At 30.4% G+C, this 25,715-nt stretch overlaps 3 protein-coding genes across 3 annotated transcripts; 2 read left to right on the top strand and 1 right to left on the bottom strand.

The window, feature by feature from the left end:
- Positions 1-1,679: 1,679 nt before the first annotated feature.
- LOC145754725 (tectonic-2-like) lies at positions 1,680-25,196 on the bottom strand. The gene is made up of 13 exons (XM_082570829.1): positions 25,014-25,196; positions 24,587-24,681; positions 23,866-24,086; positions 23,287-23,437; positions 22,736-22,927; positions 21,676-21,784; positions 18,293-18,451; positions 18,041-18,223; positions 3,627-3,852; positions 3,359-3,502; positions 3,098-3,235; positions 1,997-2,163; positions 1,680-1,841 (listed from the first exon to the last, which is right to left on the bottom strand). The coding sequence occupies exons 1-13, from the start codon at positions 25,093-25,095 to the stop codon at positions 1,774-1,776; spliced, it is 1,935 nt and encodes a 644-aa protein (XP_082426955.1). The 5' UTR covers positions 25,096-25,196; the 3' UTR covers positions 1,680-1,773.
- On the top strand, positions 9,619-16,523 carry LOC145754726 (uncharacterized). The gene is made up of 9 exons (XM_082570830.1): positions 9,619-9,762; positions 13,041-13,259; positions 13,393-13,525; positions 13,736-13,795; positions 14,044-14,264; positions 14,522-14,687; positions 15,005-15,605; positions 15,731-15,883; positions 16,034-16,523. The coding sequence occupies exons 1-9, from the start codon at positions 9,678-9,680 to the stop codon at positions 16,133-16,135; spliced, it is 1,740 nt and encodes a 579-aa protein (XP_082426956.1). The 5' UTR covers positions 9,619-9,677; the 3' UTR covers positions 16,136-16,523.
- Positions 19,068-21,217, top strand: LOC145755200 (uncharacterized). The gene is made up of 8 exons (XM_082571429.1): positions 19,068-19,247; positions 19,311-19,421; positions 19,500-19,726; positions 19,803-20,012; positions 20,151-20,311; positions 20,387-20,632; positions 20,701-20,852; positions 21,128-21,217. The coding sequence occupies exons 1-8, from the start codon at positions 19,068-19,070 to the stop codon at positions 21,215-21,217; spliced, it is 1,377 nt and encodes a 458-aa protein (XP_082427555.1).
- Positions 25,197-25,715: the final 519 nt, after the last annotated feature.

Consider the following 25,715-nt stretch of genomic DNA (forward strand, 5'->3'; position numbering starts at 1 on the left):
CAAAAAGCTTAAAGCACAAACTCACTTAATTTTTTTTAAATACAAAACTTATTCTTAAACTTAAAATAAATTTCTCACAAATCCTCACCCCAAAAAAATTTAAGGCTTCCGAATCACGTGACTTTTTGGCCCCTGTTACTAGAATTAAAATTTAAACTTCAATCTGATTTCCCCCTTTAATTGTAAACATTGGACCCGACCTTACCACCCAGGGACAATATTCCATAAACATGGCCGAGGTGAAGTCCCCGATGTAGGAACAATTAAGCTCTGTTATGTCAACAATGGGAACAAACAAACCGCGCTTTTAAGGCGAGTTATTAATCAAGTCATTGTGACGTCACAATCTTGTGTAAGCCTCCGTCTTTGTTAAGTTTATCGCGCGGTTTAATTAAACAAATATCTTGCTACTTAATTTATTTAATTCCTGTTTACTTTTGAACAAACAAATCAATTTCCGTTTCCATTGTTCGCTCATTGTTATCAATTGTTCAAGGGTTATTGGCCCATTGTGGTTGAATAATGCTCATTGTTATAAACAATGAACAATGGATTTATATTTAATATTAACCGCTTAAGATATCATGATTATTCTCCTCAGGTCAATTTATTAAATTTTTATCAAAATATTGAGATTTAGATTAAAACGCGCTTTACTAATACACCTAGCGGAGGAAAGTAAATTGAATTTAAAGCAAAAAATTTAATTTAAAATTCGATTTTAGCGATTTCTAAAATATTGCTGCAATATTTTTGCAAAAATTAAAAATTAAAAATTAATATTTTTGTAAACTTTCGAATAGTTTAAAACGAGACAGAACAGCAAACGACCTCCAGGTGTGTTTGTGATGTCATAAAATAAGGTTTGTGACGATTATTAACCGACAAGTTTTTGATTTATCACCAACTTTCGCTTTGATAAAAAATTCGCAATTTTAAAATTTAAAAATTTTTAAAAATTATTACAGAAAACGCCTGATTTAATTAATTAATTAATAACGCTAATCTTATTCTATAAGTCTAAGAATAACAAGTATTCAAATGCAAAAATCCCGGTTTGATAAAAAAATAAATTATTTGGTATTTAACAGCCTTAAAAATGTTTTAAAAAATATTTAAAATAGTCGCCTGACTTAATTAATTAATTTACAAATTATTAAATCCATAAAGCTTGACCTATACTAAAAGTTACACTTTAAAAACATATATCTAAAACAGAAATCCCGTTTATAAAAATTAGACCTAATTTATAAATATGGCACAAAATCTAGCACCACTTACTATATATTTAAACCCAGAACATTTAGTCTTTAAAACTAACACAAACTCTAGTATAGATTTTAACCTATCACCTCTAGTTTTTAAATTAAATATAAATATCAGCAAAATAAAATTAAAAAATAAATTTATAAAAAAACAGATTTTTTTTAAATTTTATCTACTCATAAAACACTAAATATATATTTTAACAAACTAAAGTAATTATTTAAAAAAAAAATCTATAAACACTCACTTATCCCTGTTTAGAATAAAACCAAATACACAAAATCTCACATTCCTTAACCGGTATTTAAACCCATAACCCTAAGTCTTTAATTTAAGTAAAAAAACAAAATAATAAAACTTTATAAAAATATTTATTTTTACAAAAAAAAACGAAAAATAAAAAAAACTCACGATTACGAAGAATAACAATTAATATGACGTCACATGCATGCAATAATGACGTCATACTACAGTGGAAATAACACTACGGAATATTGAATAGTGACGTCATAATGGAAAAGTATGTTTGACGTAACGACCGATTTTGATCCAATCCAGAGTTAGAAAGGCAGCTCCTAAAAAAGTTTTGATTGTTAAAAAATTAATTAATTTTTATGACGTCATAAAAACTTGTAGTAATAATAACATCACAAAAATTATAAAATTTAATTTTTTTAATTATGACGTCACAAAAAAAAATATTTTTTTCAATTATGACGTCACAACAAACCTGTTGATATGAAGACGATAAACAACGCCCACACAATATTCGTTTCCGCCTCCATTCTCGCCATTGTTGTTGGCATCGTGACGTAATAACCGGCAGATAATGGAAATAATAACTCAGCCCAACAAGTGACGTCACGAGCACAAGTTTCGTTGTTCCGGGTTTGATATCTGAAAAAAAATTAATTAAATTTTGATTAATTAATTAAAAAATTAATTAAATTTTGAATAATACCAAAGTTTTATTGAACAAATAATTTCAAAAATTTGCTATTTTTATTTTAATTAGTAAGATAATTATGTAAATTGTTTAGTTAATTAGTAAGCTAATCAGTTTTTGAACACATTTTATTAATTAAATCAGTTTATTTATTTTAAAACCTTGAAAACTGAACAAAACCTTTTTTATATAAACAAATTTTGTAAAAAAATTGATGTAAAAAATTGAGTTCTATTGGCCCGAAATCAAGAATTTATTTCAGGAAAAATTCGTAAAAACTCAGTTTTAACCACGCGTCTATGCTTAAAACATAATTCTTTAACCCATTATTAACGGATAATCTTTAATCATGGGCCTTTGTGACGTCATAAACCTAAAAGAACCGCGATTAAGTTAAGACAAAATAATCCGATCAATTTTAGTCGAAAGTTTTGGGTGAAATTAAATAATTTTTATATTTAAAAATTTGACATAAAAATTAAATAATTGCTGTTTTTAATTTATCCTCGATGTTGCTAAGCTGACTTTACAGCTTACAGTAATTAAATTAACCAAACAAAGTTTAAAATAAGAATCGAACCCAGCAATGTTAGGTCAATGGGCCACAAAAACTTAAAAGTCAACTTCACAACCTAAACATAGAGTAACATTTGTTACCCCGATGCAGTCTCAGGTTGTCTTTGGCAGTTTTGGATATTATTGATTATAATTGCCAGTAATTATGCTGCTGATTAAGCTGCTGACTAAGTGCTGGCTTTGCAGAAGGGCGCTACAGCATGAAAGAATCAAACCCAGGTCCCCAAATGGTCAAGGTAAGTGTATAAACAATTTTGCTGTTTCAACTACTTATTTAAACAAGTTATTTTCACACAGGTTGGAACTTACAAAGTAGGAGGTGGTGCAGGAACTGCATCAACAGTTGTGAAAATAACTGAACTCGTTACAGCGAAACTCTGCACGGTTGAGTTGTTTTGACACGCTCCGTTGACCATGCATGCAATACTCCACGTCTCACGTGTCCAGCTGTAACGTAATAAGAAAGTTTAAGTGACGTAATATTCACAATTATTACGTACAATACACATACAAGTCTTAGCAACAAAAAAATAAAAACTGCGGTCAGTTGGATTCGAACCCAAGACTTACCTGACTCTAGCACCAACAATTTCAAATATAGGAAACCCTTCCAATACTCCAGTTTGTGACGTCATAAACTCTATTATCACGTGAGCTGGTATTTGAGAGCATTGACCGAAAGTTTCGTTGACATTTGTTGCATTACTCAAGTTGCTTAAAAATGAAAAAATAAAAATAAAATATCTAGAATTAGGTTTAGTATTTGAATTTGTTAATTAAAAACTTTTTTTAATTATAAATTGCTAAAATTAGAAAACTAAATTGGGTCAAAATTTACTTGATAATTGTTAACCAATCAGTGTCAATTAACGTAATATTCGGATTCCCAAATCTGGCCACTAGGGTCGCTGTGACAAGTTGTCGTTGTTGATCCTCCACTTGTTGTCGCAAGCTGTCGCACGAGAGCAAGTTTGTGAGAGACAATCGCAAAAGGCAACCGGTCGAAATATCTTGGCCGTAAGGTGGTGCTATTAAGCTAGAGCCCGAACATAAACCGCTTGGACCTGGAATAAATAAAAAAATTGATAAAAAAATTTAAAATTTATTTGATTTAACTATTTCTATAGTAGGGAAACAACATATAAAATGTCAGGCTTTTGTGCTAAGCCTTATAAACGGTATGGACACCTGCTGAGTCGGCACTTAATCAGCAGCTTGAATATCAAGCAGTTATAATCAATAATATCCCAAACTGCCACAGTCAACTCGAGACTGGGTCAGGTTTGGGGTAACGATTGTTACTCTATGTTTAGGTCGTGAAGTCGATCTTTCCATATCAAGATTAACTAAATACAAACAAAGTTATGGCATATTCAAAGTTTGTTAACCTTTGTTTTAAACGCTTTCCTTAAACTAAATTTAAACCAGTTAAAACTTGACGTCATATTCTATTTCCGACTACGTCATTAAGTTATCAGTGACGTCAAAAACAAGAGCGGAAACTGCACCCCAAAAAACAATTTACATATTATCATAATCCCGAAAACACCTTAAATATATTTATTTATAAATTCTAGAACAAAAATAGACGACGCGCTGTGCACGATTTGTGACGTCATAATTGTGCGACGTTGAGTTTGCGTAAAATGTGACCTGCATTAATTTGACCTCCAAAAAATAAGTTTTAAATAAATTTAAACTTTAGAACAACATTTAAGATTCGAAGTTTGGTTAAAATGATTTAAGTCATTAAATGATCATTTTCTAATAATATTTTGTTGTTGTTTATTGGGAAAGTTTCCAAATGTTAAAAAACAAATTTTATAAAGGTTTAAACACCGCTTATATTACGATATCACTAATTTAAATTTTTAAAACCAGTTTTAATAAATGATAACCTTTTAATCAAATTAGATCTGGGTGCCCATGATCTTTAGAATAAGATTAAAATTGTTTAGAATAACACCCCCAACCTTTAAAACAAAAGATTTTAAAACAGATTTAAAAATACAAAAATTACGAATATTCTTTTTATAAAGTTTTAAGAGATAAAAAAAATTAAAACTTTAACCCAAAATATCACAAATAAAATAATTAAAACATTATTTTGTGGGCGAAATCGTGTCAAAATAACTTCAAAATATTTCGCGCGCCTTTCCATCAACATAAAAATCATATAAACAAAAAACATAGACATCACATATTAGCAAAAATAGCAAACTCCGCGGTTTAATCACGAAATTGCAATATCACTGCTCACACCCTAAACATTAAAACCCAAAAAAAGTTTTTTTTTATTTTTGAAATAATTTTTAAATGTCATGCACACCTTTTATGATAACATCAACAGTAGCAACAATCAGCCACTGTGACGTCATTAATACTTCTTTGTTGCGACCATGCATTGATTTTGCATGATATATCTCAAAAATTATTTTGTTTTTGAAAAAAATTTGCATTTTTTTTAAATAATTGAAATTAAAACAACAAAAAATTCTATTCTTAGAAACAATTTTCCAATTGTTGTTAAACAATCTTTATTATTTCAATTGTGACAATAAACAATCACAATGATCAACAACAATAACAAAGAGCAAGTGTCAAAATTCTTTTTTATCTGCTCGAAAAATCTGAAAATTTTCCTTAAATTGCCGCCAATTTAAAATAATTATGACGAAACAATCGACCTTGTGATAGGGTTTGTATACATGAATGATTTGTTTATGACATCACAAACACGTGGGAGGGGAAAGTATTTAAACAAGTTGAAATTTGAATTTGGATCAGTTTGAAATTAAAATTTAGAAAAATTCGAAAAAATTTAGAAAATGAAACTTTCCAAATAAAAATATTATTTAGAGATAATAACTCAATTTTGCCGTTTTTTTAGAGTAAAATAATATTTTTTAAGCTGTTTTTTAAGTTAGGAAAACTACGATGTTATTTTGTCGTTAATTATTAGTTTTAAACCAGAAATAATTTAAAGGAAAATTAAAATTTACATTTAAAGTTTAATAACATGCTGTCAGTGGTTTGGAAAGTTTAACTTTTTGGCAAAACAAAATTTATAAATAATTCGCCAAAAATTAGCATATTTAATAATTATTTTTATATTTAAATTATTTTAATTTATAATTCTCCATATGAGTTGTTATCTTGTTTTTTTGCCTAAAGTGACGAAAAAGTTGAATTTAAAGTTTGAGGTAATAACAGGTTTAACAAACCGCAACATTTTGGGCAAAACAACAAAATTTTTAACCACGTGACCGTGATCACGTGACCGAAACACGTGGGCGAATTTAGAGAAAAAATTATAAAAAAATAAAATATTTTTTTGACAAATTTATGTTCGACCTGACTCAGTCTTAAACCAGAAAATCAACTTTTTTGTTTACCCTAAAACATGTCAGTTTTAAAGTTAAAATACTTTTTTTATTGCAAAAAATTAACTTTGAATATATATTGTAACAAAACACAAAACTCTTAAAAATTTTTAGTTTCGGAAAAAAAAATTTTTTTTTCAATTTAATTTTTTTTAAAAGGTTAAAAATTTGTCTGAAAAGTTAATAAAATTTTGAAACAAAAGTTAGTGGGCCTAAGGGCAATATAAATAAATGTGAGAGTAATATTTTGCAAGTTTTTAAATATTTTGTCAAATTTTCATTTTAAATTAATATCAGTTATATAAAATCATTTAAAATTAATTTTTTAAACTTGGTTTTAATAGTTTAAGTGCTGAATACAGTTAAAAAATTTCAGTTTAGTTGAAATCACTATTATTTAATAAAAATGTTCAGAAAATTTAATTAATTTAATGTTTAAAATTCTTTTTTAACTCAGTCAAAATTTAATCAAAAAATAAAGAGTAAATAATACAAAGAATAATCTTTTAAATACCATCACGTGATCAGGTCACGTGATATTTTGTTTACTACGTAGGCCGGTTTAAAAGATCGAAATTTCGCTTTTTCAGCTAATTACAACTTTTTTCACAAAAACCTGAAATTTCGCGTGCGAGATTCAATTATTATTGTTCGTTAACAACGGAAAGACAATGACAATGGGAATCGACAAGGAGTAATTGTTTCGTCACAGGCCTAATTATGAGGTCATAATTGAACTTTTGGCTTACCTTGATTTTAATGGGCGGGGTTTAAGGCAGACAGAAATGTTGGAAAGTAGTAATTAATTTGAAGTGGATTTATTTTCATTTTTAAGAATCTGAGAATTTAAAAACTTGGACAGAAATAAAATGGCCACAAAGAGTTAGTCACGTGAGTTATTTTTATCGTGATTTTTGCAACGATTATTTTGCAAAAATTTAATCTTTAAATTATCAGTTTCACAAACAACTTAAACAAATGTTAAAATAAACTCGATCTTATCTTACAAACTTCGCTAAATATCAGGGATAAATATAAAGAAAGAACGAAAAATAACTTCTATATGTTAATAGATAAATAATCTGAGTGAACCACGTGACAATCATTAAAATAAAATTTCGAGGTCGTTTTAGACGTTCTCGGTGTCTCTAGAATGTTAATCGAATGTTAAAAACAAACAACGTTCGTGTTTTGTAACCCTTTGTGACGTCAGAATTAAAAACGCGCTGTCGTGCTGCACGCAATCTTAAAAAGAATAATTAAAAACGAGACAAATTAACAAAATGTTGATATCATTAACTTTCTAAATTTAAAATCGAAATTAATTTTTTTTAATTTTTCTGAAAAAATTTTAATTTTTTTCCCGAATTTTTGCGGCTGAAAAAGGAAACGTAAAACTAAAGAATACTAATTATGACGTAATAACCACCATCTTTGTAACCACAAGAATGACCGTTTGTTACGCAAGATTGTGACGTCACAATTTGAAGCAGGAAAGGCGTGGTTTATAGTAAGAATCGAATAAAATTACTAAATAAGTTGAAATTTACTTCGAATTTTATTTTCAAATTTCGATTCGTAGAAACTAATATCACGCAATTGTCGTCTGATGATTTTATTGATAGTAATTCTAGTTTTAATTTGTTTATTGGATTACTCATTTAACCAAAATAAGTTTTAAAAATCTTTGGAAAATTTTCTGTAGAATTAAAATTGTAAAGTTACATTTTAAGAAATTTTGAGCTTTTTAATTTTGAAAATCACCCAAAAAAATTAATCAATTTACAATTTAAACTTGACCCGGTTAAAGAATTAAAAAAATATCGTAATTAATATTAAAATAAAGCTTTCAAACCCAATATTAAATTACAATTCGCCCAAAAAAAAAAAAGTTTAAAAATTTTAGGTGAAGTTTTGTTGAATTAAAATTGAAAATTAAAATTATTTTAAAATTTAAGATTTTTAAAGTAAAAATTAAATCAGGGTTGAAACTTGAACCCAATAAAAGATTGAAAGGAGATCGGAATGAAAATTCATAATTAGCAATTAAAAATTAAAATTAAATTGCAATTATGCCAAAGACTTTATTAATTCACCAAATCTTGGCAACCTTTAAAATATTAAAACCTCAATAACATTTCAATGTCTCACGTCTCAAAATAAATTCAATTGTTTCACGCAATCACGTGTTGTGACGTCATAATCACTAATATGACGAACTCGATCACCTTTTTACAAACAAAACGCAAACTCATTATTTCAAAACAAAATCGAAATAAAAAAATCCTCTTTTTTCTATAAATAAATTTTAATCGTGGATTATTTAGAATTAAATTAACTTAAAAATCGATGAAACAGCAAACGCGGCGATTTTCAAGAATAAAATGACGTCACAATGCCGTGTATTACGTCACAGGCGTCATAGTTTTCCTTCCACCGGCAGGGAACCAGAATGAACCAGTTGTGACGAGACACTCATTTTACTGTGACGTCACAATCTATGGTCGCACGCTTTTAACATCGCGATTCACAGTAAAGTAGTTCCGCTTCCCTAGCGTGTGTACATCCGCATGATCTCATATTATTCCGCGTTTATATATAAAAGAATGTGAGTTGGGGTAGAAATTATTAAGTTTGGAAAATTAGGAATAAAAGTAAAGTTTAAGATTAAGATTTAAGTTTTAAGTTTAAGATTTAAGTTGTGAGTTTGGAAATATTGAAAAGTTTTTGTTTATTTTTTTGTGTTTATTCTAGAATTTAAAAAGTTAATAAGATGTAAATCTAACTCTAAATATAATTCAGTATTACGCCAAGTTGTAAAATATGGAAAATTAAAAATGGTTATATAAACAATATACGTTGAATATTTATAATAAATTCAAAATAATATTTGTAAAACTTATAATATTGAGTTAACTTATATCAATATTGAGCTAAAATTTTGCAACATTTAATAATCATAACAATTTATATTTGGATTTATTATATATTAAGTTATTATTTCAGTTTCCAAATAAAATTACCAGATATAAACAACTTATGATTATGATTCAATGTTGCGAAACTATTAACACATATTTCTATATAAATATAAGTTAAAATTTAAGTTTTTAAACATTCATTCAATTATAATTTTGTTTAGTTTATTGGTAAGGTGTTTAGTTTATTATAGTGTAGCAAAGCTGGCATTTTTGCATGAAAAAATAATTAAAAGTGTTTACTATTAAGTTTAAAAAAATTCCTAATAAGTCTTTAACAATAAATTGACTCAAATTTGTTTTCCTCGGTTTGTGACGTCACATTAATATATTCCGGCGATTATGAGTCATAATAAAGTGTCGAAAATTTTCCATGTTTTAAAACCCGCGTTAATACATTATGACGTCATACAGGTGTGTGTTTAACCGACAATATTCGATTATCACTTGATTATTTTTTTGCAGAATTTAGAAATTTATGAAAAATTATTAAAATTGATTAAATTAAAGAAAAAACAAACAAGGACTATGGCATCACAAACAACATGGTTACTTATTATCATTATAACGTCATCAACGCTATTGTGCAGCGTGGAAGCGATTTCTTTTGCAAGTAAGTTGTTTTCACCAGAACCGGAAATATTTATTTTTAAATATTTTCCTGATTTGTTAAATTTATTTTCGGCCATTATTTACCTCAACATTTAAAGGTTAATTTACTGCTGATAATTAATTAATTAACACGCGTTATATTAGGTTTAAAAATTAATTAATTGTTGATTTTAAAACCATTTATATTAAATTTCTTTTTAAATACAAAATGGCCAACTTTTTAAACATTTAAATTTAACTAAAATAATAATATTTTAAAAACTAAATTAATTAAACTATTATTTTGTAAAGAATCTAGTTTTTAATACAACCATTTGCAACACAATCTTAATCATAGTTTAAATTGTTTATTTAATTTGACATTTAAGTTAAATTTAGAATTCAGATAGTTCCAGAATAAACACAAAAAGAGTGATTTGTTTGTGATATAATAATGATTATATCGCCACAGTAAACTTGATTTTAAGATAATTTTTAAAACATTTGATTTTAATCAAAAATAAAATAAACAAATTAGAGAAAATTTAAGATTTTAAATCCGCATTTTACGCAGAAAATTCGTTCAAAATATTTTTTAATTTTTTGTTTTCGAAAATTTTTAAATTATCAAAAATTTAAATCCATATTTGGAGGATAAAAATTTAATTTTGTTTATGACGAAACAAACACTAAACAATCGACACAAAACTAATCTTAAAACATATAAACAAAAATCGATTTACAAAATAAACCCGCGCAACAATACACCGTCGCCGTTCCAACAATCGTGCGCGGAATAACATTTTGTTATAAACAATCGAATCGACGAAATCTTAAAATGTCACGATTTCAAAAACCGAAACTCGAAAAATCGTAAAATTTTGTATCCGTCAGTGGGCGTAACGTGTTACTCGTGTTAAACTATTGCGGGCTCTTATAAGGAAAAGTTTGGTTCAATTTTCGTCAGTTTTATGTAACCTCGTCTACAGATTAACTCGTTTTTGATAGAGGAATTAGGTTTAAGTTTTATTATTTAAAATATAGCTTTAAAAGTCAACTTTAAAGGTTAAAAATAAGAAAAAAATTTAAATAAAAAAGTACAAAAAATTTGGTTAAAATTAAATAAATTAGTTGCGCAAATTAAGGTTAATATTAAAGTTATTATAAACAATAGGTAATTGTTTAGTTTTAATACAATAAACTCTTTAATACGTAACAAGAGGTCGTATTGTTTGCAGATAATCGAAAAAAAACTTAATTTATTCCGCGAAAGTTTAACCTTTAGTAAAGATTTAATTTGTTTATAGAAATCAAATTAAGAAATCAAATCGATGTAATCTTAATATTAAGGCCAAGAAAAAACAGTTTTTATTTAAATTTAGCAAAAATATCGATAATAAACCAGCGACAAGTAATTTAAATATTAAAATATTATTAAAATATTAGAATGTAGCAACGTTTTACAAAATGAGGTCAATTTAAACGTTAATTAATAATTGGCTACTAAAACTTTTAATAAATCAAAAATTTGTCACATTTTAATTTTGTTAATGATCCAATTAAGTTTGCAGAATAATAATCGGTCTGCTATAAAATCTTAAAATTTGGGCGTTTCCGCGTTAATATTTGTAGTCGATATATTCAAAACCTGATTAAGATTTAACGAGGTTTTATTATCCGATTATTTCTTAAATTAGAAGAATACAAAATAAATCGATCACGATTTTAAATCTTTTAAAATTTGCTGATTTTTTTGCTGATTTTCAAATCAGCGCAGAATCAAATTAAATTAAGTTATTATTACCTATGACGTCATAGAAGTGATTGTTTAGTCTTAAATAGAGAACAATTAAAACTTCCGGTTTCGAATTTAAAAACGAAAATAATTCCGAAATTAATTAATTTTAAATATTTTTATTGACAGATTTTATTTTTAATTATTTTGTGTTTTAATTTATTTATATAAGATGAGAATTTACGCCATTATAACCATTATTAAAGCAGGTAAACGTTAACAAATATTTCGTAAAAAAACTAAAATTTAAATAGTTTAAAAGCAATATTTTGTTTTAAAATATTTTATATTATTTTAAAGTAATATTTTGTAAAGAAAAATTTACTTAAATAACATTAATTTCTGGTAAATTTTAAAGCAAATTTTTTACCAAAATTACCAAATTTGTTAATATATAAAAAGAAGTAGTTTTTTATATTATTTTAAAGTAATATTCTGGAAAAAAAATTTACTTAAAAAAACATTAATTTTGGGAAAATTTTAAAGCAATTTTTTACTGAAAAAAAATTGTTTATGTAAAAAAAGAAGTTTAACAACTTTTAATATTTTCTAAATCACAAAAACCCAATTCTCAATATAACAAACCAGCCGAATAGTTCCACAACCGACAATTAACTCCACTTAAAAATGAAACAATTTAAATACAAAGGGTTTAAACTTGAAATTTTCGACGAATAATAACTCCAAAATAAGCGCCTACTTTGACCTTAATTTCCACCCTCTAGTTCAACCTCCAATCTTTAATCCTAATCCAATGTTTTAATCCATCTTTGAAGCTTTAATTATCGGTTAAACTCGCCACGTTTTGTCTTCATATTCGCAATTATCATATTTCTATGGCGGGCCGCTGTAATTATGATTTCACAACCGGGAAATACCCGCGGAATTGGTAAAACCCGATATTTCGTGTTGTGAAAGAAATTTTAAAACCCTTAGACCGCTACAATATAAATATTCGCTCTAAATTAAACCTAAAATGCGCCTCGTGGTAGTGAAAGAGTGACGCGTGACAAAAGTACACGAAAACTTGACATCTTAAATTATTGACCTCTTCAAATATTTGTTTGACATTATAATCTTATTATGACGTCACGAGGTAGTAATTAAAGCGTCACTATAATGTTATTATTACAACATTGTTACACACTTATTACTGAAAGCTTAAAGTTTCAAGTATTAACATCAGCATGAAATACCGGCAACGTTGTAGTTTTGTCGAGTCATAATTAAACGAATATTTCCTATGATAATTAATACGTTAATGACGTCACAAACACCAGTTTTAAACACACTTTTTATGTTTACAATGACTTTATATGACATTAACAAAATCCTACGATGACGTAACAATCATAAACTACGAAGCGTTTAATATGACGTCACAATAAAACAAAACAAACCCGCGACTTTTTTTAACATTATGACAATCATAAAATGTTAACTACGTCACAATACGACGTCATCAGAAACGAATACCGACTAATAACAACCTTCTACGTCAACAGCTTTGTTTCTGCTCACCCAAGCTCGCAACCTCCCCCAACAAAACCCTCAGCCCCAATACCACCAACAATACGCCCCCACGTGGACGGAATGGAGCTTGTGGACGATGTGTTCCCAGACCGTGGGAGCCGGAGTTCGAGTCCGGAGCCGGGATTGTAAGAACGGTCCTTGCGATCGGTTAAGAGGAGACGATTACGAACTCCAGATGTGCAACAACCCAGGTACGTCACTATAAATGTTGTTGTGACGTCACATTAAAAAGAAGCGACGTCATTATTGAACAATTTATACCGTCTTTAATTTCGCCTATAAAACTAGTGTAAGTGAACTAATTGTTATTATGACGTCATATAGGGTCGCGATCGATGGAACAGAACCCGGATTATTTGCGAATGTGCACGGAGGATCCGACGATGTCGACAACGATGTCTTGTAAGCTTTACAGAGAGAATCCATCGATAGCTTACAACATTTATCATAGTGCTGGGTGAGTTGGAATATTTAATGAAAGAATAAAAGTTGAAAAAAAATAAAACTGGGGAAAAATGGGATTAAGTTAAAGTTTAATTAGGAACAATGGCTCTATTGTCTCAGTCATTGTCTTTTTTATTGTAACAATGTTGGTATTGTCAGTGGAATTGTTACTTTGAAATATTTTTATTGTTTTTATTATTGTTATTATAATTGTTATTGTTAGAGAAATGATGACGTTAACAAACGAAGCAGGATTAAATAATTGCCAACCTCACGATAAAAGGTTAACGCACGACTCCTTTGTTACGTCATCAAACATTTTTGTTACGTCATAAACAAGTAATGATATGACGTCATTATTTGAGTTTTATTATTTCCATTCTTAATCAAATTTTAGTTGATTTTGATTTCCTGAAAAAATATTTTTTTATTTTTTATATTTTTTTTTTATTTTGAACAAAATCAATTTCATCGATTTAATTTTTTAACCTACTATGACATCACACTAACATACATTATGTCGTCATATAGGTGCGTATTTGAAGTGCTTGGCGATCCGGACCGACTTTCGGAGAACAACAACCTTGTTCTGGGAAGAGCCCCTAACACAAGAGAGGGTGAAATCGGGTTGGAGTTCTTGTTTGAGGATAACCTCAAAGTTACTGATATTAAAGGGGGAAACACTGGACGTGAAGAGGAAAACCCGCTTGTGCAACCAGTGTTGACAGCTTTGACTGCTAGGAATTGTGGAGGTTCGTTGGAAGGTTTAATTTTTAAGATCGATTAAAAAAGGATTTTTAGTTAAAGAGATTATGAAGTTGCATAGTTTATTTATTTGATTTAGTTGGTACTTTTTCAATTTGTACGAGGACAATACCATTGTTTTTAAAATTAATAAATATATTGCGGTACTTTAGACGTTTGATGTTTTAAAAGCCGATTTTAAACAATTAAAAAATTTCATTTCATTTTGCCGAAGTTAACCCAAAATTCAAAATATTTTACTCAGATCAATGTGATGCCGCTGTGGTCCTAGCTTCCGGGATCTCCCGGTTCGGACCCGGAGCTCCGTCTACCGTGTCCGCACTTATCCGAATCCTAAACACGAACGCATTCCTGAACGGTGACATCAGAGCTATACAATCGAGATACGATTTATGCGTCGCTAATTGCTTGTAAGTAATTAATAATTTTGCGAGTTATTAACACCTAAATTTAAAAGTGACGTCACACATTGATGACGTACCTAAGTGTTTATTAGATTGATAACCATTATGACGTCATTATTTGAGACTATTTGAAATATGACGTCATTATTTAAAACTATTTGATGATGTGACGTCATTATTAAAGACTATTTGATGATATGACGTCATTATTAGAGACTATTTGATGATATGACTTCATTATTTGGCTATTTGTTCATATGACGTCATTATTCACGACTATTTAATCACATGACGTCATTATTTGACAATGTTTTTTACTTTAGATTGCTGTCCCAACAAAGCCCATATGCCACCTTCCTATCAGGACCCCCACAATACAACGACCAAAACCTTGCCGTTAATTTAGCTGAGACCGGGGAACAGACTGGACCCCGCGGGAAAAGATCGATCCTGACTCCGCCGAAACCTCAACAAGACGCGGTGTCGGGAAGCGAAGAAAGAAATTTATTGATGGATCTTATTACGTCACAAAGACCGGATGTTAACTCGAAGATTGCACAGAAGGAGAGATCTCATTTTTTAAAAGAAATGGATAATAGTGATTATGACGTAGATACTGTTTCCAATGACGTATTCGACACGATGCAGAACACCCCAATGTTGGGTAAAAGCGCGATATCAAACAAAGCCCCAAAACGCGACGACATCGACGTCGGACCAATCACACCCAACTCTCAACCTCGGATAAATATCACCTTTGATACGTCACAAAGTGCTCACATACGTCACAGAAGACAAGTAGTCGCAGAAGCGAACCAGTTTACGACATTGTGTCATGATCGCGAGGAAGTTTCGAGCGATCCTCATGTCCTCAATTTGGACGACTCCCAAGCTGAACTCTTCTTCTTTGAGGATAAACAACAAGTAAGCAGTGTTGCCAAGTTATTTAAAATCCAGGGTTGCCAAATTATTTTAATTTTTTTTTAAAGCTGCCAAATTATTTTTAATTTTCAAGATTGCCAATTTTTTAAATATTTTTAATTTTTTAGCGATTTATTCGCAAAAAGTGCGTGGGACCTCGACTCGCTAACGATTTGTTTATACCCCCCCAAGCGGTGAGACATGTACAGACGAGGACCGATGCTTTATGTAAACAAGGATATCTTAAAAGATTCGGCGTCATCATTCAAATCGACCCAGAGGTACGTCATCGATTCGTGACGTCACTAATGTGTGTCGTTATTTATGCGTGTGCGTGTGTGACATCATAATTAAAGTTGTTTTGTTAGTGACGTGATTGTGTTAGCATAGCTTTAAAACTAAAAACTAATTATGACGTAATAATTGTTTAGGGCGAGTACGCGTTCGACGATGGTCAAAGATTTTCGGTTGGAATTCGACCTTTTAAACTCGAATCTCATTGTTCGCTCAGTGTAACAAGAAGAAGAGGATAAAAAATTTTTTTCTCTTTTTTCCAAAAAAAAACTTTGGACAAAAAAAATTTTATAACAAAAAACTTTTATATGGACAAAAAAATATCAAAATCCAATTTCTAAACAGAAACACCACATTTAAAAACTTAATATAAACAATTTTTTATGAACTTTACAGCCAACCAAACTAATGTAAAAAAAAAAACTCTTTTTGTAAAAACAAAAATTTTAAAGCTGCCATTTCTATTCGTGCCTTATATAAATACTGCCAAACAAAACTGCCACTACACGTCTCTATGACGTCACAACTGCCTTGTACCTCTCTGTGCATCCCTTTGTCAACATCGTGACGTCATCTCAAATGATGACGTCACTGGTAACTTATATTTATTCGCGTTTTTGTCAACCATTTTGTGCTTTCTTTTTATTGTTTTTTTTTTGTAAATTTATTTTTTCTTATTTTTCGCCAATAAAAAAATGAAATTTAAACTTTTTAATAATAATATATCGAACATGCTATTATGACGTCACAAGCTGTCAGAAAGGTCATTATTACGACACATACGACACCAAGGTCAAGCGGAGATCGAATTCAAAGAATTTATAATTAAACCACGCCCTAAAGACTCAAAAGTTAAAAGTTAAATAAATATTAAAATAAATTTAACCACAAATAATTTGAAATATAAATAAGTTTAATAACTCAAACATAAACAAAAAAACAAACAAAAATTTAAACCAAATTAATGGCCATATTTCTGTGTTTTAATGTATATATAAATATACCTCTAATATAAATTTAAAAACTATTAAAAACAATAATTTAATTAAATTAAAAGCATCTTTGGTCTTAGATTTATAAATAATATCAATATAAGTAAGAAACTATCATCAAAACCAATAAAATATTTAAAATTTTGTATAAAAATATAATTTTAAAGTAATTTTAAAATACATAACCAAATTATATTCAAAAGTTGAAAAAATTTAAAAAACTTTAAACCCTGAGTTACTTCAGGTCAAGTTATCTAAATATTATTAAAAATAACTTGATTTTAATTCGCATAAAACCATAAAGTTATTAAAATAAAATTAGATGACTTAAAACAATAATTTAAAATCAAATTAAAATAAGTTAAAGCTTATATAAATATTATTAAAAGTAACAAAACTTACATAATAAACAAAACAAAACGAGTTAAAATAATGAAATTTAATCCAATCAAGTTATTTTAAGAAATTGACAACGAATTTTAATGATTTTTCTACCAAATTTATCCACCAAAAAAGTTTTAATTTTTTAAGTTAATTTTTTACTTTTATTGCGTGTACTACCAATTTATTTAAAAACAAGCTTTAAATCATATAAACGGGGCGTTTAATCACAATTCATAAATTACAAATAATTTTTTCCTACTTTTATCAGGCCCAATAAAACAAAACAAAAATATTAGTTTTTTAACCAAACAAAATCAAGCAAAATACCTCTACGTTTAAAACTTTGCCTGTACGGGGCGTTTTTAGTTTAAAAAATTTAAAATATGTTTAAGTTTTTAATATAATAATTATGTCTAAAAAACGCCCAAAAGTTTTAAGTATAAAAAATCCAACATTGATTATACCAACACTATACAAAATTAAGTTTTAAAACTTTTTAATAGTTCAAGAATATTTTTATTCTTTGTTTTTACCAGGTCAAATAACACAAAAAACATTTAAATTATTAATTTTTAAAATCCCCCACATCTGAAGTTTAAAACCTTACGCAAAACAGGGCATTTTTAAATTTAAAAAAATATCTTAGTTTTAAATACAATCCCCGAATCACAAAAACGCACAAAAGTTTAAAGTATTAAAAAACCTGACATTGATTCCAGTAATATAATAACAACTTTAAGTTTTAAACTTTACTATTACACCACTTACCAGGTTGCCAAATCCTCAGCGAATTCACGATGCTAACAAATGTAGTAACCTGATCTCCACTAATTATTGGCAACCCTACATCGTAACCAGGGTTTCCAGATCGGAAATTCAATAAACCTGCGGCTTCTTTGTGCTGGAATCGAACCTGAAAACTTTGACTCAAAACGTTGCTTGAGACGCCATCTACAGAGGTAAATAAAAAAAAATTGTTTTATTATCATATAATGACGTCATTCCTACGTAAGAACTTACTCGGGTTGGTGGTAGTCATCGGTACGTTGGCGAGTGTAATAATAGCATTCAGTGACGTCACATTCCCCCCGTTCCACGTGATCTCATACGTCACATTTACGACAGAGTTGTTGCAAATTGAACCCGCTACAGTTGGACTTGATGACATACATGAAACGCCTGAGTAAACAACAAAATATGACGTCATTTCTGATGAAAACATAAGTTGTGACGTAACAATCCTAAAAAACCTTTGGTTTTAATTTACAAACCTGAAACGCGATAAATTTTGTTTATTTTAATTAAAATTTTAACAAAATAAACTAATTAGTAATCTTAACTTTCAAACTAACAATTCTACATTAATTATTTAGCGATTTTAAACACTTTAAACCTAAAACTTAATAACCAAGTAACAAACAAGCTTAAAATATCATAAAAGCCTTAACAAACAAGCCTAAGTTTTTCTTAACCAAAACAGCTGCTGCAGTGAAGCGTCGATGCGTCGCGTAATTAGGCGAAAAACGCGTTTTTTTTAGGAAAACTTCGCCCATTTCCCGATCCTGTCAATCAAGCAATTTAAAGTTTGTGGAATGCGAGGCCCTTAAGTAAGCCGCGTGCTTGCGAAGTTGTCTTATTCTAGAATTATTCGCCTTTGTGTTACAAAAGTTTCTTTTACAGATTATTTATTTTGTCTTGTTCCAAATATTATTAAAGGTAAGTTTGTTGTTAATTATATTTTAATTAATTAGTTAATTAGTTTAATAACCAAATTTAATTTGTTTTTAAAGAGAAAATGGTTATGGTGACGTCACGTCCCCCTCCTGCCGTGATTGGTCAATACAATCGAACCAATCAGCAACGTTCCTACCCACCACCACGTGGTCAACATACGTCATCACACAACTATGTCATTCCTGGATTACGTCATCAACAAGTAGATGGATACGGAATGATTCAACCAAACATATACCAGGTAAGAGCCTGTGACGTCATTGTTTAAAGAATATTTCGTTTATGACGTATAATGTTGTTCTAGATGCCCCCACCTCCAATGATGTTCGCCCCCGCCACCCTTCCGCCCCCAATACAAGCGGGAAACCCCCTTCCCAAGTTTCAACAGCTCTATGAAGATTTTGAGAAAATGAAGGTATTAAACGACTTTTTGATTTATGACGTCACAATCTATGGTTTCATGACGTAAAAATTGTTCTGTTTCATTTTCCAGAGAAACGGGTACGTGATAACCCCTCAAAGTCAACCCGTTGAAACCCAACAATACAGCTCCACAGCGCCGCCTCGCGGTTGTGAAAATATGGACGATTTTGCGGCGGCGATGAAGATCTTCATGCAGTCCTACTTGCCCACCGCTTGTTTTAATTGCACCCAACCTAGCGACGACTGGAGCAAAGAGGCAGGGAACTTGTTAAATGAAGTGTACAATGATGAGAACAGGTGGGTAAAAAAATTCTTTTTTTTTCAGTCAAAAAATAAAAATCCTGTGCAGAAAATAACATATTTGTTTCCACAGAGTCCACAGTACATGGCCCACCACATACGTCACCCAAGCCCCCAATATTCACCATGACAACCATAATCCCACCACTAAGATGGACATCCATCGTCATATCCTCGATCTTAAACCTTCACCCTATCTTGGGGGAAGCCCCATACCCTCAACAAGGTCGACGAACAGTAGCGATTGTGATGCAGATGACGAAGGGGTGTCACCCTTCACAAGGTGGGTTTAAGGGGGAAATGGGAAAAATTTAGGGGGGGTTTAACCGTGAATCCTAGGACTTCCAAAGTTGAACCCTTTTTTGAGAGGGTGAAAATCTACTCTTTGACCTTATTTTAACCTTGATCTTTTTTCTTTCAGCCCAAACAGCCTCCGAGTTCCTCCTCCATCTACTTCATGCAAAGCCATTGGTCGTCGACCCTCGTACAGGAAGAAGATCAGGGACGAGAAACCGAGACTCTCAATGGATTCAGGATACCAATCCAGTTCAACTGAGGGAAGTATAAGAAGCTATTACGACGGTGGGTATTTCATTGGGTAAAAAATCCTTTTTGTAGTTGAGTAAACCCCTTTAATTTTGTTTTACGTATATGTAGATTGTGCACATGTAACACCAGAAGAAAAATTGTTTTTTCCCCACGTTTTTAACCCAGGTAAAAATTGTTGTTTTTTAAAAGGCAGCCAGGCGTCGTCGGGAGTAGATTCGGATGAGTTTAGTTGCCCTTCACGCTCCACCACTCCTCATAATGACATCATCACTGATGATGTCACTCCTTATTTAAATGCAATCGTTGAATCTCCTTGGCTAGAACAAAACTTAAATCCATTGAACAATAACACAGGTTAAATTCCGAAACCTATTTTAAGGGGTCTAAGTTAACTTTTGTGGTAACTCTTGGTTATGTTTCAGACACCACCTCTCCTTCCACCCCCCAGGTACCCCCCCACAAACACAAGAAGTGGATCACCCCCGAGATCCTCGACATGATTGGAGTTCGGGATCGTTTGTACAAGAGAATGAAGAAGCATCCGGCTCCCGATATAGTGGACATGTATAAGAAGGTGAAAGTCCAAACTCTAATTGTTATTAGGGTTAAAAACTAACAGATGACCCATAGGTCAAGTGTTTCAAAAAGTAATCTACCAAAATGCGTTCATAATTGCACCATATTCCTTTTAATATAACTTGCAATGACCCTCAAGGCATTCTTTGGGTATTAACTACTGCACTGCCGGAGTGCCAAATATCACCAAATTATTTAACATGCAGTGCCACAAGATGACACCACCCTTTTAAACAACTTTTTCATGTTATTTAAAACTTTCTTTTTGCGCAGGTTCGAAACATGGTTGTTGGGATGACTAGGAACGCCAAACGAAACCACGACAAGAAAATCTATGAACGTTGCTCGCGACATTCTCACTAATTTTAACTTTGTAATATTTTTTGTTTTACGCCAGATTTTATCGCCCCCAATTTTTAAGCTTCAATTGTGTTTTATGTTTTTGTGTTTAAATACAAAGTTTTATCAATTGCAAATGATTAAGGTGGTTATTTAATTATTAACGCAGTTAAGTTGTAAAATAAAAGAAGTTTTAACCAAATATACATTTAAACTTTCTACCCACAAAAAATACTAAAGTTCAAAAGATGTGGTACGCCCTATATTACAGAGTGTAATTGCAATAAAAAACATTTTTTTAATAAACTTTTAAGTGGTTATTATTAACACAATTAAGTCGAAGGATAAATAAACTTTTTTAAACCAAAAAAATTCCTAAAGTTTAAAAAAATATGCCAACAAAAAATGAGCATATACCTATTTAAACGAGTGTAATTGCAATAAAAACAGTTTTTTGATAACTTTTACTTTAATTTTTCTACCTTGGTTGGTGGTCGTTCCTGGTCCAAATAAACTTTCTGAATTAGGTAAAGGAGTTCTTGAATTTGATTTCACAAAGTTGCTGGAATCATTTACGCACAGAAACTCAACCTTAATAAAAAAAAATAATTAATCACTCACAAAAACTTAATAACTCACAAGAACATTCACAACTTAGGTTGGTTGACGTCTCGACCTAAACATAGTGTCACACTTTTTTTTGTATATATATCTTTATCCTTGATGTGGGAAAGTCGAATGCACGACTTAAACATAGAGTAACAATAGTTACTCCGACCCAGTCTCGAGTTGCCTGTGGCAGTTTAGGATATTATGGATTATAATTGCCCGATAATTATACTGCTAATTGTTTCTTTTTTTTTTGTATATATCTTTATCCTCGATGTGGGAAAGTCGAATGCACGACTTAAACATAGAGTAACAATAGTTACTCCGACCCAGTCTCGAGTTGCCTGTGGCAGTTTAGGATATTATGGATTATAATTGCCCGATAATTATACTGCTAATTGTTTCTTTTTTTTTTGTATATATCTTTATCCTCGATGTGGGAAAGTCGAATGCACGACTTAAACATAGAGTAACATTAGTTACTCCGACCCAGTCTCGAGTTGCCTGTGGCAGTTTGAAGTATTATAGATTATAATTACCCGATAATTATGCTGCTGATTGTTTTTGGCTCCACAAAAGTTTACACCATTTATAGCGCCTTACGTAAGAATAATAACACATAAGCAGCCAACCTTTTAAAAAAAAACTCTTGTAATGAAATTGTGTAAGTTCAGCATATAAAAGGCTCCCTAATTCAATTTACAGTTATCTATATAAAATCGAGCTTGTTGTACAATATAAATATATATATTATATATATATGTGTTGTCAATTTATAGGCCTTCAAATAAAAAAACTGGAGCAAAGATAAATTAATATGACAAATATTAGTTAAAAGTTGCGACTGTATTGCAACAATTAAAATCCTGATTAAAAGAGCGATGTCAATAAAACAAAATATACAATTATCAGTTAAATAGAAAAATTACAAACCGTTGCATTGGAGGTCAGTTTAACATTGTTTGGGTTGATTGCCATTGTTAGCCCATTGTTCCAATACAATGAGGAGTCCAACACTGAACCATTTGTACATAAAGAATTAGTGACTGTGACATCACAAACTGCTTCACTGTCATTCTGGAATCCAATTAAAGAATTTCGAACACAATTTCCATTTAATGATCTCTGAAAAAAAATTTAAAAATAATTAGAATATTTTTTTATATTAATATATCTTTATCCTCGATGTGGAAAAGTCGACTTAACGACCTAAACATAAAGTAACATCAGTTACCCCAACCCAGTCTCGAGTTGCCTGTGGCAGTTTGGGATATCACAGATTATAATTGCCCAGTAATTATGCTGCTGATTAAGTGCTGGCTCAGCAGGAGTTCAAACCGTTTATAGCGCCTTACTCAAGGGCGCTGCAGCATGAGAGCAGTGGGTATTGAACCCAAAACCTCATGTAGTGTATAACTGTTCCGACCACTACACCACGTTGCCGGTGTTAAATTATAAAATAAGAATTTTAAACTTAATCAAACCTGGGGCAAGGTTAGAAATCCAGTTTGATTTCCAGCAACAATGGTCTGTATGACATCAGAGTTAGAATAACCGGAGTTATCATATGATGGTGTGGTCACAGAGGGAAAAGAAAAAGTGAAGTCTGTGTTGGTTTGGAGAGATAGTAGAGAGCTAAAAACATAAAATTGCTCTTGTTATTTATTTTTATGTATTCATACATTCTTGATGTAGGAAGGCCGACTTCACAAACTTAACATAGAGTAACATTTGTTAACCCTGACTTAGTCTCGAGTTGCCTTTGGCAGTTTGGGTTATTATAGATTATAATTGCCCGGTAATTATAAGCTGCTGATTAAGTGTTGACTCAGCGGAGTTCATTCTGTTTGCATTGCCTCTCTCAAGAACACTACAGCATAGAAGCAATGAAGATTGAACCAAGGACCTCATGTGTAGTGAAGCCAAGTGTTCTAACCACTACAACATGCCACCAGTTTAATTCTTTTACTATTCATTATTTTAAGCAAAACAAACAAATAAAAAATAAAAGTTGGTTATACCTTTTATAAGTATTAAAAATTAAACACAAATTTCTAACTTACTTGAAGGTAGCATCATCCAGAAAACTTCCAAGAACTCCGGTGAAATTTGTGTAAAAAAGTCCAATCTCCGGTGAGTTAAGGAACTGAATGCAAGTAAATTGGTGGTAATCTGGTTTCATATATGCGAGGGTGTTGCATAAATTAACGTCGTCGATTGTGAAATTTCCACCAAAAAATCCTTGGAAACACTGGAATGTTGTGACCTCATCAGCCGTACATTCCTAAACAAAATTAATAGTTAAAACATAAGCTTTACAATCTACACATCAGTATCTATAAAAAATAAACTAAAAGATCCAAAAGGACCAAATAAATTCAATTATTCAAATAGATCAAATATTTTAAGTGTTTTCTGTATAGATTTAAGTTGGGGTTAGGGTTTAATTTCTGCGATCCTTTTTTTCGTCTTATTTGATCCACTTAACATAATTTGATATAAATCTGATCTTGTTAAGACCTATTTAATAGGTACCCCCCTCCAAGATAGACTAACATTTGTTACTTTTAACCTATTCACAAGTTGACTTTGCCAGTTTAAAATATAATTAATCTTAAGTATTTTCCCTTCAGTCTATTGTTTGGTCCAATAGGCGTAAACCTTTATTTAAAGTTCTTTTTTAACATGGCAACATTAAAAATCAGGCCAAAAGCGTTGCTTAAACCACACCACCAATTCATACTACAGAAAAAACTAATAGCTTAATTTTTAAACTTAACATACCTGGTCGCAACAGCAGTTTATATCACAAATATTCTCAGTTAAATCACACTGACAAGTCGCTATCGGTGCATATGGAGGATTCAATGTAACAGCAACTAGTTAAAATAAAATATTTGTTAGTTTGTCCTCAATATAATAAGCAAATTTAAAACTTAAGTATATAGTTTAACTAAACGTAACTCTGACACGGTTACAAATCCCCCCAAAAAATTATAGTTAATCGAGCAACAGAAGTAAGTACCACTTTACTTAAAACAGCAAGACAGGGAACAAATCAACTTAAATCTTGAGTCTCATTTACTGTCTTTACTTTACTGCTTTACTGTTCATAACAAATTTATTTTAGTAAGAACCCCAAATAGTATAAGTGTTTACGCAAACATCAATTTTAACTTATTTATATATCTAAAAAAACAAAAAAACTTACGCGGAAAAAATGTGACATTTTGAGCAACTATCCGACATGGAAAAGCTAAAATAATTGACCAAAATAATCCTTGAAATTTCATTTTCTTTCTTCTTTTAATACGAATCTTAATTTCGCTGACTAACTATGTGTTTTGGAAATAAATTTATGTTTTTAGCTTCAGAAAATGTTATGGTTACTTTGAAAATATCGGCAAACTATTTGAACATAGATCGCAAACATTCTGTTTGCGAACTTAAAATTTTATTAGTTTATCCTCTTTGTTATATTTGTTAGTATTTTCTATTTAAAAACTTAATTTATTTTGTACATTTTTATTTCATTTACAAAACTACTTCATATTACAAACAAAAAATCAGCATAAAACAGGCAACAGTTGCTATATACAGCAAATTTAAGCAAAAACCAAGCAAGCATATTCACAAAATCTGTGCAAGTTTATTTATTCTTCTTGTAAGCTGACCTCCCAGCACGACCATTTTTACAATGAGAAGGCCTAGTCTTAGGTTTATTTCTAGCGTTAGGTGCATTCCCCCTGTAAGGTCCTCTGATTACCGAATGACTGCGATGGTTCGTTGGAATTTGTCGCCGTCCAAAATTCGTTTGCAAAACTTTTGCTTTTCCCCAACCAAAACACTTTCCAGTTCCATAAATCTTTTTAATGAACGTACCATTTGCAAAATAGTTTACGCTTCTTATACC

Source organism: Corella eumyota, chromosome 6 (genome assembly GCF_963082875.1).
Source record: "Corella eumyota chromosome 6, kaCorEumy4.1, whole genome shotgun sequence".
In the NCBI taxonomy this organism is placed as follows: domain Eukaryota; kingdom Metazoa; phylum Chordata; class Ascidiacea; order Phlebobranchia; family Corellidae; genus Corella; species Corella eumyota.